This window comes from Rhincodon typus, chromosome 9, assembly GCF_021869965.1.
Source record: "Rhincodon typus isolate 14 chromosome 9, sRhiTyp1.1, whole genome shotgun sequence".
NCBI classification, from domain to species: Eukaryota; Metazoa; Chordata; class Chondrichthyes; order Orectolobiformes; family Rhincodontidae; genus Rhincodon; species Rhincodon typus.
The window spans coordinates 16,092,371-16,108,018 of NC_063340.1; the positions used below are offsets into that span (position 1 = coordinate 16,092,371).

General features: G+C 42.0%; 1 protein-coding gene across 2 annotated transcripts in view; it reads right to left on the minus strand.

Annotated features, from left to right (window-relative positions):
* The window catches only part of LOC109916498 (A-kinase anchor protein 12), a 93,569-nt gene that overhangs the window by 77,678 nt on the left and 243 nt on the right, over positions 1–15,648 (minus strand). For both annotated transcript variants that reach the window (XM_048601275.1, XM_048601274.1), the window contains exon 2: positions 15,348–15,505. In XM_048601275.1, coding sequence (XP_048457232.1) covers positions 15,348–15,449 — 102 coding nt within the window. In that variant the 5' untranslated portion in view covers positions 15,450–15,505. The remainder of the gene's footprint in view (positions 1–15,347; positions 15,506–15,648) is intronic.

Sequence of the window (15,648 nt, forward strand, 5' to 3'; positions counted from 1 at the left end):
CATGCACTAAGCAGCTAACGAGCCAATTTTTTTTCTTCCATTGTTTGATGTCAGTTGATATTATCTCCCTTTAGGGACAGGACCCTCCCATTCAAGTCTGTTGTTATTAAACTGTGAATAAATAAAATCCACCCTTAACACCTGCCATACAACCATTCCCCACACTCTCACTGCCCTATTCCTTAAACCTTCAGCAGTCACATCCATGAGCCTCTGACTCAGAGGTGATGATCCACAACATGCTCAAGTTTACATGGATAGAGATACATGGAGAACCTGTACCTTAACTCATGAAGACAGAAAGAGAAGATCATTAGGTCTCATTGAATCGATATTACATAGCCACTGGAATCCAGGGAGAGCAAGCCATTTGGTTACAAAATTGGCTCAAAGGTAGGAGACACAGGGTGGTAGAGCATTGCTTTTTGGTCTGGAAGCCTGTGACCAGCGGTGTGGCACAAGGATTGGTGCTGAGTCTGTGGCTTTTTGTCATTTATGTAAATGATTTGGATGTGAATATAAGAGGTATGGTAAATAAATTCACAGATGACACCAAAATTGGTGGTGTAGTGGACAGCGAAGGTTACCTCAGTAAAACAGGGCCTTGATCAGATGGGCCAATACAGTTTAATTTAGAAAAGTGAGAGTAGTTGCATTTTAGTAAGGGAAATCAGGGCAGGACTTATACACTTAATGGTAAGGTCCTGGGCAGTGTTGCTGAGCAAAGAGACCTTGGGGTGCAGGTTCATAGTTCCTTGAAGGTGGAGTCGCAGGTAGACAGGGTAAAGGCGGCAGTGTTTGGTATGCTTGCCTTTATTGGTCAGTGGGAGTTGGGAGGTCACGTTGTGGCATTGGACATTGGTGAGGCCACTTTTGGCAACTGCATTCAATTCTGGTCTCCCTGCTATAGGAAAGATGTTATGAAACTTGAAAGGGTTCGGAAAAGATTTACCAGAATGTTGTGGGAATTGAAGGATTGGAGCTATAAGGAGAGGCTGAATAGACTGGGGCTATTTGCCCTGCAGTGGAGGCAGAGGGGGTGACCTTATAAAGGTTTATAAAATCACGAGGGGTGTGGACAGGGTGAATTGCCAAGGTCTTTTTCCCAGGGTTGGGAGTCTAAAACTAGAGGGCATAGGTTTTCGGCGAGAGGGGAAAGGCTTAAAAGGCACCCGAGGGGCAACTTTTTTCACGCAGAGGGTGGTGCGTGTATGGAATGAGCTGCCAGAGGAAGTGGTGGAGGCTGGTACAGTTACAACAACGTTTGAAAGGTATCTGGATGGGTACATGAATAGGAAGGGTTTAGAGGGATATGGGTCAAATGGGACTAGATTAATTTAGGATATCCGGTTGGCATGGATGAGTTGGACTGAAGGGTTTGTTTCCATGCTGTACAGCTCAGACTCTACAACATATGCGAACAGTGGATGGGACTTGGGCAAATTAGAGTAAAAGCCATTAAGGAATACGCGCAAGAAGCAAGCTAAAAAGTTCAACTCAAATCTAGCAAAATTGGGACATTAAATCACAGTTAAGAAACTAAAACTTGTAATAGTCAAATCCGAATAACTCATGACAAAAGCAGCTCCAACTGTTAGGTTGTTTGAAAAAAGGTGGATTAAACTTTGATCCAGAAGATAGTTAGACTTTTTCAATAGAGGGGTTATGAGTTCTTAACTTCTATGCCCCCGCCACCCACCATCCCCCCCACAGAGAGCACAAGACTAAAATTGAAAGCATGCAATGGTCATTGGGTCACATGGAATAGAAACTAATTGACTCCAGTTCAGAACAAGATCATATCTCAGCTGACTGAATCAAGTCATTAAATTGAAACCATCCAAAAGCTAGGCACTTCCAATTCCAGAAACTAGCTAATCTGCTGTGAGAGTTGATTAGTCAGATAAATTAAGCCCAAGAGAAAAAATAGGTTTTCTCTGACAATGCACTCCATTCAGCCTGGATTGTTTTCCTTACATAGAGTTGGTTGCAACACAACTTGGCACATGGATGAATTATACTCCACAGTTTCCTGTCAGGACTAAAACGATGCAAAGAACCCTCATCTTTTGAGCTCGAAAAAGCCATGGATTGCTTTGCAAGTAGAAAGGCACCTGGCAAGGTTGGGATTCCAGCTGAGCTGCTCAAATCAAAAATCCCATTCACTGCCTCATCATCGTGATCCTTCTACTCTGCCAGAAAGTAGGACTCATTCTGCAGGTGATGCTTGATACAAAAATCATTACATTATACAATAAAATGGTGAGGAGATTGCAGCTGCAGAGGCATCTCAAGGAAAGCCTTTAGAAGACTCCATCTCATATCAGTAAACAAAGTTCACAGACTTAAAATAATTATGAATAAAAAAGGATGTTTTTCAGAGGGTTGGTAAGATCTGGAATACACTGCACTAAACACTGGTGGAGTCAGATTCCAAGAGAATTTCATTGGTAATTGAAAAGATGTGTATTTGAAGAGGTTGAGGAAAGAGCAGTGCTGGGGCTAAGGTCTCTTTTTGTGCTTTAAGATTCCATGATTACTTTGGCTTTACGCTTGGACACAAACAATAGAGAATACCGTAGTAACAGCTCACTGCAGAAATAAACCCCAGAATGTGACTGGACCATTTACTCCAGAAGTTTGCACTGTTCAATACTTAATCATCTTATAACACCACCTCGGTGACAGGCAGGACTTGAACTCAAAAAGACAAAAGAAAAAGACAAAACTGGTCCACAGATTCACATTCTAAATTGGGGCAAGGTGAATTTTGATGGAATTAGGCAGGAGCTTGCAGGGATTGATTGGAGCAGTTTGTTTGCAAGCAAAGGGATCTCTGGCAAGTGGGAGGCCTTTAAAACTGTGGTAGGTAGAGTTCAAAACCTTTACATTCCTGTGAGGGTGAAGGACAAGGTTGGCTGGAGTAGGGAGCCCTGGATGACAAGAGATATTGAGGCTTTGACCAGAAAACAAGAGGAGACATGGCTCAGGAACAGGCAGCTGAGATCAAGGGAATCCCTTCAGGTATATAGGGGATACAGGAGTTTACTGAAGAAGCAAATCAGGAGGGTGAAAGGGGGCACAAGATAGCATTGTTTGAGAAGATTAGGGTGAATCCAAAGAGATTCTTTAAGTATGTTAAAGGAAAAAGAGTAACTAGAGAGAGAATAGGACCCCTCAAGGACCAAAGTGGATACGTACGTGTGGAACCGCAAGAGATAGGCGAGGCCCTCAATGAACACCTCTCCTTTGCATTTACTGTGAAGAAAGACATGAAGACTTGGGAACTTGGGGAAGTTAGCCATGATATCTTGGGGACAGTCCATATCACAGTATAGGAGGTGTTGGAAGTATTAGAATGTATGAAGATGGATAAATCTCTTGGTCCTGACCAGAGATGTCCAAGAACCCTGCAAGAGGCTAGGGAAGAAATTGCAGGGGCCCTGGCTGATATATTTGCATTATCGTTAGCCACAGGTGAAGTCCCAGAAGACTGGAGGGTAGCAAACGTCGTGCCCTTATTCAAGGAGGACTGCAAAGAAAAATCTGGGAATTATAGGCCAGTGAGCTGAACATTTGTGGTAGGTAAGTTACTGGAGAAGATTCTGAGGGATAAGATACACATACATTTGTAAAGACAGGGTTTGATTAGGAGTAGTCAGCATGGCTTTACACGTGGGAGATCATGCCTCAAATTTGTTAGAGTTCTTTGATAAAGTGACCAGGAAGGTTGATGAGGGCAGGGCAGTGGACGTAGTCTATATGGATTTCAGTAAGGGCTCTGATAAGGTTCCACATGGTAAGCTACTCTTGAAGGTTAGATCACACGGAATCCAGGGAGAGCTGGAAAATTGGATACACAATTGGCTTGATGGTAGGAAGCAGAGAGTAAGTGGAAGGATACTTGTCAGACTGGAGGCCTGTGATTAGGGGTGTGCCTCAGGGATCAGTGCTGGGCCCAATGCTGCTTGTTATCCATATCAATGATTTGGATGAGAACGTACAAGACATGATTAGTAAGTTTGCAGATGACACTAAAATAGGCAGTATCATGGACAGTGAGGAAGTTATCAGAGATTGCAGCAGGATCTCAATCAGCTGGGGAAGTGGGCCGAGAAATGGCAAATGGAGTTTAATATAGATAAGTGTGAGGTGTTGCATTTTGGAAAGTCAAATCCAGGTAGGAGTTTCATGGTTTCAGAGATAGTAGGAACCGCAGATGCTGGAGAATCTGAGATAACAAGGTGTAGTGCTGGATGAACACAGCAGGCCAAGCAGCATCAGAGGAGCAGGAAAGCTTGGCCTGTAGTGCTGGATGAACACAGCAGGCCAAGCAGCATCAGAGGAGCAGGAAAGCTTGGCCTGTGTTCATCCAGCTCTACACCTTGTTATCTCAGGAGTTTCATGGTGATCAGTAGGGCCTTAAGGAATGTAGTGGAGAAGGGCCTTGGAGTTCAGGTGCACCGTTCTCTGAAAGTAGAGTCACAGGTACACAGGGCAGTGAAGGCGGCTTTTGGCATAGTGGCCTTGATCAGTCAGGGCATTGAGTGCAGAAGTTGGAAAGTTATGTTACAGTTGTACAGGACGTTGGTGAGGCTGCATTTGGAGCATTTGTGTTCTGTTTTGGTCACCTTGCTATAGGAAGGATGTTACTAAACTGGAAAGAGTGCAGAAGAAATTTACAAGGGTGTTGCCAGGACTCAAGGGACTGAACTATAGGGAGAGGTTGGACAGGCTAGGACTTTTTCTCTTTGGAGCATAGGAGACTGAGGGGGGATCTTATAGAAGTGTAAAAGATCATGAGAGGCATGGATAGAGTGAATGCACCCAGTCTTTTTCCCAGGGGTAGGGAAAGAGAGGACTAGAGGGCATCAGTTTAAGGTAAAGAGGGGAAAGAATACATGAGAACATGAGGGGCAACTTTTTTTTTAAAAAAACAGAGTGGTACGCATATGCAATGAGCTGCCAGCAGAAGTGGTTGAGGTGGGTGCATTAACAACATTTAAAAGTCATTTGGACAAATACGTGGATAGGAAAGGTTTAGAAGGATATGAGCCAAGTGCAGGGAAATGGGGTTAGCGTGGATGGACATTTTGGTCAGGATAGACCAGTTTGGGCCGAAGGGCCTGTCTCTGTGCTGTAGGACTCTATGACCATTAGGGATGTAAAGTCCACATGGAAAAAAAACAAGGCATTGATGACATAACGCTTCACTGACCCTGAACAGCGTCTCTAAAGCTTCTCATGGTGAATGTTTCATGCGGGTTATTTTTAGCTGCCCCTTGCATCCAGTATTAAATTTTTAAATAGAGTTGCGGAAAAACAATATCCCTTCTAGATGTCAAGACTTAAATCTTCTTTCTGCCTGATCAAGCAAGTGATCTGCAGGTACGAAAACTGAATGCTGCAAAAAATAAATAAATAAATAAATAAATAAAACAGCTCAATGGACACAGTAAAAGCAAGGGCAAATAAACAAAGTTGCATTGGTCTAGCACCTTCCCTGAACACAGGATACCCCACATCGATTCACAGTCAGTCAAGGAATTCTTGTGCGTGCATTTCGTCATTACCGATACACCATAGGAAATTCCAGATATGATTTACACACAGCAAGATGGTCTAAACAGCAACAAGATGACAGGTTTCAGTGGTGAGCTGATGAACATTGTCTCAAGTCACCTGGGAAAGCGCCTCTTGGAAAATGGTGCCAGAAGATCTTTAATACCCACTGAGGCTGCAGATGGAGCCTCAGTGTAACGGTTCATCATAAAGGTGGCACCTCCAACAATCCAGAAACCTGCTATCAGCCTGGACCTGGTCAATTCTTTTGAATAGGAGTTCAAAAGCACAACGTTCTGACTCAATGCCTCAAAGTGGGGGAATGTTCTGATCCCCAACACTAATTATGCCGTTTTGCATTTTTTTTTTTATTCATTCATGGGGTGAGGGCATCACTGACCAAGCAGCATTTATTGCCCATCCCTAATTGCCCAGAGGGCAATTCAGAGTCAACCACATTGCTGTGGGTCTGGAGTCACATGTAGGCCAGACCAGGCAAGGATGGCAGTTTCCTTCCCTAAAGGACATTAGTGAACCAGATGGGTTTTTCCCAACAATCGACAATGGATTCATGGTCATCATTAGATTCTTAATTCCAGATATTTATTGAATTCAAATTCTACCATCTGCCATGGTGGGATTCGAACCTGATGTTCGAACGTATGTTCTAGCTTTAGCTAATTGGCACACTGCGTATCCTACCAACAATTACAAATTCTTACAAGCCTCTTTATAATGGAAACTGCTACATACACAAAATGGTAGGATACAGAGAGACACAGGGATATCAGAGTGCATGTCTGCAAATCACTGAGGGTATGACAGAGAGATGGGTAGTTACACAGGCATATGGGATACCATATATTCTGTACCTTGGTAAATAAAGTAAGAGCATGAGGTTATACTAGAGCTGTAGCTAAAATACTGCATTCTGTTCTGGTCACCGCATTACAAGAAAGACATGATCACACTATAGAGGGAGTGAAGAAGATGATTTATGAGGCTGCTGCCGGGAATGAAGAATTTTAGCCGAGGAAACTTTGGAGTTGTTTTCTTGGAGCAGAGGAGACTAAGTTAATTTGTGGTGTATTAAATTTCGTAGGCCCCCAACTGAATGGATATGAAGGAGCCATTTTCATTAGCAGATAAGTCAATAACTAAAAAGTATAAATTTAAAGTAATTGGTGAAAGAGAGCGAGAAAATTGACTTTTTTTTCCACGAAAATCCTAGCATACTCTGCTTGAAGCCATGGTAACTTCTTTTCACTTTGAGAAAACGCTTAGGTAACCTAATTGTCTGGCTGGCACAGATAATGCCCCAAAGGCCATCTTCTGCTAATAAAATGGTTCTAAATAAACTTGCTCTCATATTGCTTCTTCCACCACTGGGGGAGGTCTCTGACTGCACTGTAATGCATTTCAAGTGGATAATTTCAACTATAAATATTGACAAAGGAATTTACGATGCAGATGTGAACCATCGACTTTGAGCCAGGAATAGAATTACCTCCTCGAACATGGACTAATGATCCCTTTGCTGAAACTGTGACGATAAGAAGTGTATTTGGTCTTTTATTTTAAGAAATGAAGAAAGGTTGGGATAGAGATGGACAGCAGTCTGCTCCAAAGCTAATAAAGTAAATAGCTTGTGAAGCCTTGAGGCTTTTTTTTTAAAAAAAAGGTTAGAACAATAAAAGCAGGCTAAATGGGTGGGGTCAAGCTCCCACAAAACCAATTTTTTTTTTAAAAATGGTGTTAGCGTCTAGTAGCAGTTGCTGGAGTCGTGAAGCTGGAAGAGGAAGCTCTTATTCCTTTGTTACAGCTAAAAGCTGGGGTTCTCCTCCCACTGCTAGAATTGCACGCAAGACAATTTTACTGAATTTGCCTTTGCCAAGGGTAGGTTTATGGGATGTTACTATATTGGAACAGTTAACTAGTAGCAGTTAAATAAATTATTACTTTTGTTGAACATTTCAATAGAGTTACAGTTAAGCCAATTCTTATTTTTCTGTATTTTAATTACATAAGTACATGAATAAAGTGTTTTATTTCAAGGCTGGTAGTTTGACCAATCGAATTGCATCTGGAAAACAATGCCTTACACTTACCTTTAAAATAAGAAAAAGTTGGGTCTAGCCTATCTTCTTACTATATTGACAGGATTTGGTCTGGTCCATAACATAAACATTCACTTGGCCTGAACTATCTAGATAGAATGGACTATATCTAGAATTCCATAATCGCTTTTCGACAAGCATTTCTTTGTTGCCATCTGTCTCAACATTTTTATTTAAAAACAGAATTGCATGACAGGACTGCGTTATTGGTAGAGATACTTGACATTCCATTTATGATATATTTAATTAAAACTAACTCCCAAGGAACAAGAATCTCAAATCAAATTCCTGTGAAAAACCTGGAGGTCAGTGCCACGAGTGATATAGATTTGAGGGTGGCTATGTAAACCCTCATGGAAGCAACTAAATTTCCAATATCCCAATGCCTCCCTTTTTCAGAGTTTTGCATACAATAAGCCGAGCGTGATGTGCATTTGTCAAACGCATTTATTGGGCTTGTAACTACAATTCATTGCAGATACAATGTTAGGATTCAGAATTTGGCAGAAATGTTTCATTGCTCAAATTCATGAATTTAAGTTTTGTTTGCTGTCCCCTAGTATTTTGCCAGTCTAGGTCACTGCCAGTTTAATGTTTCATGGCTGCACAGACCCTGAACTTTACCAGTGCTGTGAAGTGCCATTGCCTGGCAAGAGACTGCAACCAAGGAAGATGTCCCAAAATAGCACTGCTGCCTGACCACCTTCCCATTCTCAACATTTAGGTTTTGCTACAATTAAAAATCTAACATACATTCCCTGCATCAAGGCAGCTTCCGAAATCAGCATTCCCCCTCCAACCCGTGTCCCAAAGCTGACCAATCCCAACAGCACTGAGACTGTTTCTAAATTAGAATACATGCCAGAACTGGAATTACACAAACAGGACGGAAATACAACAACACAATGATTCTCAACCCAAGGACAGCTTGATAAGTGGTGCGCTGCAGTCTGCCAAACTCGGGCAAATTCCCGTCTTAATTTAAACTCTGAATGTAACAAAAAGCAATTGCAAAGCTCAGCAACTGAAACTCTGCTCACTGGTTCGTAAATAGTTACAGAAAGCCCTTCAAGCAAGTGAGGGTCTCAGGCCGTAAGCAAGTTAATCCAAATATCCTGCCAAGTTGTAAATACTACATGAGTGCGCACAGGTCTGATAAACATCGTGCAAAATTCATTCCAAAAAGCAAGCAGGCATTTAGAAACTACAAACCAGTGTTTACATTCCTCAATGGCTACATATGAGAGAAAAGCACAGACTTCGCTCAGGTTCAGTACAGTCTATTTGACTGGAGTGTCAGATGGGACTCCCATTTGGTTAAGTGAGTAAATTTTTTTGTTTAAGTGGAACAGTCAGGAGGGTGTACACATTCTGTCACCCTTATAAGGAGTCCATGATAAAAGTTAGCAGTAGCTTGGAGAACTATGAAAAATAGGTTTACAATATAGGCAGAATATTGCAGAACTTAGGTCAACCCTCCTGCGCTTTTTCACCGGTGTTTCTGGTCCATAGTTTTAATTCAAAATTCTCACCCACATATTCAAATCCCTTCACAGTCTCCCTTATTGCCCCTCTTTTCACATCTCTAACCTCCTCTGCTCATACATGATCCCAGTGTTCTGGGATTTCTGACCTCTCATTTCTTTCGCAACATTACTGGTTGTGCTTTCAGCTGCCAGGCTCCAAGCTCTGCAATTTCTTTCCTAAACAGTCCTTTGCCTTTCTCTCCTCTTAGGAGATTGCTTAAAACATACGCTTAAAAGCAAACATTTGGCCAGCTATCCCAATATCTCATGTGTCTCAGTGTTAACAAATGCCAAACATCACTCCTGTGGAATGCCAGGGGATATTTTACTATAATCAAAAGGTGTTATTATAAATGACAACTTTCATTTTAATGTAACTGCACCAAACTTGGGCAGATATTTAAAGTTGAGATCAGAGGATGCAGGAGCGTAGGGAGCAAATTCCAGCTCATAGCTTAAGTAGCTGAAAGCACCATTGCCAACAGTCACTGGAATCTGCAGCAAATTTTAATCTTCTCCAGTTAATATTCGGGTAAGAGACATGAAGATTTGAAATCAGTACAGCTACAGCTGGGACCACAGAAGAATTCCCAGATGGTTTTTACTGGTATGAACACAAGACCAAAGTAAAGTCATTCGATGTGTAGTAATAATTGTTAATATAGAATGTGCCACATCCTCAACTACTTGTAGGAATAAGTAAACAGAATCATAGAAGCCCTACAGTATGGAAAGAGGCCATTTGGTCTATCAAATCCACACTGACCCTCCAAAGAACATATCACCCAGTCCCAGACCCTATCCCCATAACCCCATGATAACTATGGCTAATCCAACTCCTGGACACTGGAGTTGAGGAAGGGTCATCAGACCTGAAACGTTAACTCTGTTTTCTCCTCCACAGATACTGCCAGACCTGCTGAGCTTTTCCAGCAACTTTGTTTTTGTTCCTGGACACTAAAGGCAATTTAGCACAGCCAATCCACCTAACCTGCACATCTTTGGACTGTGGAGGGGGAAAGCAGACATGGGGAGAATGTGCAAACTTCACAGTCACCTAGGAGTAGAATCAACCTTGGGACCCTGGTGCTGAGAGGCAGCAGTGCTAACCACTGAGCTACCATTAGTGGAATACGAATTTTGTTAGATTAAAATTTGAAAGAGACCAACTCAGTCCAAAATTGTTCCAAATTCCTTCGAGAACAAAAGGTGGTGATATTTAATAACCTAAATTCTGGACAAATTGAGGAGATTAAAATTTGCTGCAGATTTTGAAGATGCTCATGTCAAGACTAACATGCATGTGGTTTCAGTCCAAATGTAATTTGGGTGGAAGGCAAAAGCAAAACATTTATTGGAAGCCTAATAAATATTGAAAAGGAACAACTGGTTATTGCCTGGAGCTTGGATGAAACAACATACTTTCACTGAGAAAATTTGGAAGGCAGACTTTTATTTTTAACAAAACAATACAGAACAATTTAATGAGACTGGATAAGAGTACAATAAAACAGGTCCAGTAGTGAAGTCAATAGTAATGGGAAAGGCACATAGCAACTGGATGCCATTCGGCCCTTTTAAACTAGACCCACCATTAATTTGGATATATACCACAATTTCATTCACCTATCTTATTTCTAGACAATTACCAACTAAAATCTTTCCATCTTATCTTCGAAAGCTCACATTGTCCCAGTGTCCAAAGCTTCTGCAATTAGCAGGTTTACTCAAATCAGCACAAATCCAACAAAAGAAACAGAACTCTTTTAGGAGCACAACTTAACATTTTCCAGGGAAGTTTCACTCCCAAGCTTTCTTGCATAAGCCAGGATTGATTGCCCCTTCGTTGAGAAAACTGACTATGGGAGAGATGTACGAAGGTTAGATTATAACCTTATCACTGTGAGCAATTCAAAACTGTTTTTTAAAAAAATATAGACAGCTCCAATGCAATTAAACTGGCAAACATAAGTGTCTCAAAGAGCACTCAGGATCAAGGATTTACAATATACGTGCAGTCTATGATACACCAACCTCCATGCTTACCTAAATCAAATTCAGGCCTTGACACAAAATAGCCTGGGTCTGGAATCAAAATTGCAACAAATCCTAGAAGCAGCATCACAGAAGCAAGCCATTAGCCCCATTTAGGTATTCATAATCCATACAGCTTACTCCTAGTCGAATTCCGCTTCTTTCCATAGTCCTATCGCCCTTCTCCCACACATATCAAGACTGCCTTTAAATGCACTAGTGCTGTTTCAATCACTCCATATATGTTAAACTGTAAGGATTGGACTTGCCTCCATATCTTCACTAATTCCAAGTAAGGAACTATCTACATTTTCCAAAACATACCAGCTGTTGTACTGCAAACTGCACTACTTTGTAATGTGCATTTGGGCTAATCTTTAAGTTGGCGAGAACAAGAGAGAAGCAAGTGTTATAATTTTTTTCCTTCCTCGCCTCACTCCCTGGGGAGCAGGGAGAAGGCAAAGGTCATGGGAATTTCTGTACTCGCACTAAAGAATTTTAGGCTGTGAATGGTTAGTTTTATTTTTTAATATGCGGACGCTCTCACTGATATATATTGCATGACTGATATGTGGAATAAAATCTGCCCCCACCACCCCATGCTGCTCAATAGTTTGACTCAAATCCAAAGTCCTTTGGGAAGGACCAGAGTGGTGTCAATAAGCTCTGTGCCAGTGATTACACTCCACACAAATCCCTCCCACCCTAATTCATCTAATTTTGTCAACATCGCCTTTCATTCCCTTTCCTTCATGTACTTGCCTAGCTTCCTCTTAAAATGTACCCTTGCTCTGTGCACCACCACTCCATGTGATGTGATAACAGACTCCCCATCCTTCCTACTCAAGAAAAGTGTGTCCTGAATTCCTCACTGGATTTGTCAGCCAATCTCATATTTATGGTCCCTTGTTTTGAATTTCCTGGAAGTGGAAACATCTTCTCTCCACCTACCTTATTGAACTTACAACTTTAAAGACCTCAGTTAGGACACTACAGAAAAGAATTCCAGTTTTAATTCAGCCACACACTATTAACCATATTGAAAGTAGGTCTCCCCTGAAAGGGTCAAGATTAAATTCCCAACTACTGAGACACAAGCAAGTGGGATGGTCTGTCATACAGTCTAGGCTTACAATCAAGAGAGTTTAATCTTAAACCCAAATGAACAAAAGGTGCCATTGTACAAAGATGACTATTTTCCTTGCTGGAAAACTATCCTCATGCCACCACCTGGAAACCAATTAACTGGTCATTGGTCCTGCACTCAAGACATTGCCATGCTGTAAACAACTGTCACATTTATTTATGCAACAAGCTGGGCTTCAAAATAACGGTCCATAAGATTGAGATGTGCACAAGGGTCCAAACAGTAAATGCACTGAATTTGCAAGTCTCTTACCTTGCTGTGCACAATTTGCTGATGTGTTTACCTACAAAACAGTAGGGACTAAGTATCACAATTCAGGCACATTTGTACATTTAAATAAGTCACTGTCAGAATAATGCCTTTTATCATCGGAAATCTTCAACTCAAAATTTGAAACTCCAATGTTTTTAGGCATTTTGGATGCAAATTGTCAAATTTAGAATACTACGAAGGTGCTGAATTCTTGGGAGCTTCATGGTGAATGTCTTATTGTTCATGCACGTTCCCTCCGACTCCCCCGAACACCCAATCCACTAAACCAACACAATTTATTACTTAGCAATGGTCCATTCTGTCATCCATGTTCTCCTATAATCATCAGCTTGACATGCTCCAGCACTTGTTATCAGCAAATGTTAAAGGACAAAATAATTTGGGTGCTTAGGTACAGAAATCACAAAAAAAAAAGCCAATGCACAGGTACAGAAATTGCACAAAATTCTGCATGGAAGATTGGAATTTAAGAGTTAGGGAGTCATCCTCCAGTTGTACAGAACTTGTTCAGATCCTATCTGTAGCACCGCATATAGCTTTGAGCACTACAACCCAGGAAGGACATACTGATCTTGGAAGGGCTAACACCAAACCTTAATGAGCTAGAGTGCACTTTACTCACAAGGTTAGAAGATTTGACATCTAATCTAGTAGAGTTAAAAGAATTCTCTAGCATCTTCTCATTCAGAGCGAAGGTCATTGACCTAATCATTAAGTGGGACTCCATAACACTCACTAATCTCATTCTAGATTACAGACTCCAGACAGTTACTCCCATCCCAGGTAAAACTAATCAGTCAACAATCGAAAGAACTGCAGGAACAAAAACAGAAGTTGCTGGAAAAGCTCAGCAGGTCTGGCAGCATCTGTTCTGAGGAAGGGTCACTGGACCCAAAATGTTAACGCTGATTTTTTCTTCACAGATGCTGCCAGACCTGCTGAGCCTTTCCAGCAACTTCTGTTTTTTGTCAACAAGCCCCTGACTCTCAATTTTAAGTAGTTCTTATACATTCAGTATTGTGGTACAGTTAGTTTCCAAGATTTTTTGGAAAAATAATACAAATCCTCCACTTTCAGTCCCAGTCATCAGCACTCTGGGATATATACCAGTCAGGTTTAATAACTTTCTATCCTTATTATAATCTGTGTAATTACACACTCTCAAGTCCCTCTTTAGTTCTATTCCCCACCCTTCCTTCAGCAGCCCCACTTTTACATTCCTCTAAAGCAGCAAGCTACTTCTGTAAATCAGCCATACCCCTCTTTAACATCATAATTTTGTTCCATTGTTGGAACCTTTCCTTTGCACCTTGATCCACTGTCAGTTACATAAAATTTGTAGCACAGAAACAGGTCTTTTTGCTTAACGGGTCTATTGTCCTCCAAGCAAAACTCTTCCCACATTATTACATTTTACACATCCTTCTGTTACTTTCTCCTTCCCTTCCTGTAAATGCTATTCAACTCAACCACTCCCAAATGGTGTGAGTTTTACATTCCCATTTGAAAAGATTTGGGTATATTTAAGCATTATTTTATTTATCTTGTCTGTTAATATAGTCCCTGGACTAGTTCACTGCTTAATCCCCCATTTTTCCCCTATTAATCCACCTACAACACACAAAATTGGTTTGGGGGGGTGGGGCAGTGGAGAGAGATTGGGGATAGTATTCCAGCTGTTGAAATGCTAATGATAATTTTTCCCAGGAATCTGTATTGCAGACTCAGTTTTTCATTTCCAGTGATTTGGGATGAAGGAATAGAGAGTTTTATACAGGGCCTGCAGACATACCATCCTCATTGTCCTCTTATTCATCCAGCTCGATGCTCCACAATGCACTCCCAATATGGTAACAGATCCTTTGTAATTCTATCCAGACAGTCTGCCTGAGCGCCAATTAAACTTTCCCTATGACTGTAACAGTCTTTTTTGATAATTGCTCCCCGCCCCATTCATTAACCTGACTAAGGACCCGGGTCAACTTTCTCCCCCCTATTTGGGGGTGGGGGTTGAAGACCACTGCTGTCCGAAGTGAATTAGCCAGCATCAACATCGCAGCTCCAAATATAAAACATCTTGGATGGAAGGATACCCAAATAAAAATAAAGGAATTAAAAAGCTAAAAAGTACACGCAGGTCATTCAATTAAAACCAAAACTTTTATACTCTACATTAGAGACTGAGCTAAAGTCCAGATACTTTGTTATAAAAGATACTGCCAGACCCGCTGAGCTTTTCCAGCAATTTCTGTTTTTGCTTTGGTTATCAATACTCGTTATGTTCACGTTGTCCTCAGTAACTCTTACAGTTTGACGTAAGAATATTATGATTGCCTCCAACGGGGCGTTCAACATGTTTACTGATGGCAGGAATAAGAGGGTGCAAATTTTCCTACTATATTTTTAAAAACCCTTACCAAGTTCAGTCAGGAAGCCTACCCCCGGGGCAGTTTAGAGACATATGGGAGGGCAGAGAGAGATACTGAAGTGGAGAGATTAGGAGGTGTCCTGTAAAGTTACTCCATTGTAAGTGACTGCTAGTTTTGGGATTCCCAGCTGTTAGCAGGAACGGTCCAAACCCAGTCTCTTCCCCCGGGGGGGTAAATCACCCACATCCTTCCTGCAGCCCCCCCCCAGGCGGTGACCCAGTGCTGTGTCTTCCCCCACCCCTACAGCCAATGCACTCACCCTGCCGTCCACTCCCTCGGTGTGCTGCCTCTCCTGGCCGCTCTCCTGCTCCTCACTCGGGCTGAGTTGGCCGGGCTCCTGAGCCGAGACGCCGCCTCCCATCTCGCGGACTTTCAGGGACTCACTCACTCGCTCAGACAGAGAGATCCTGGCTCGGCCTGTGGGCACAGTCCCGCAATCAGCTCGCCAAACTACTCAGCATTCACCATCCGAGCCCCCTCCCCGCTCAGTGCGCCATTACCACCAACAGCCCCCTCTCCCCTGGGGTCGGGCTGGACACTGTTCCCCTCCTCTCTCCCCT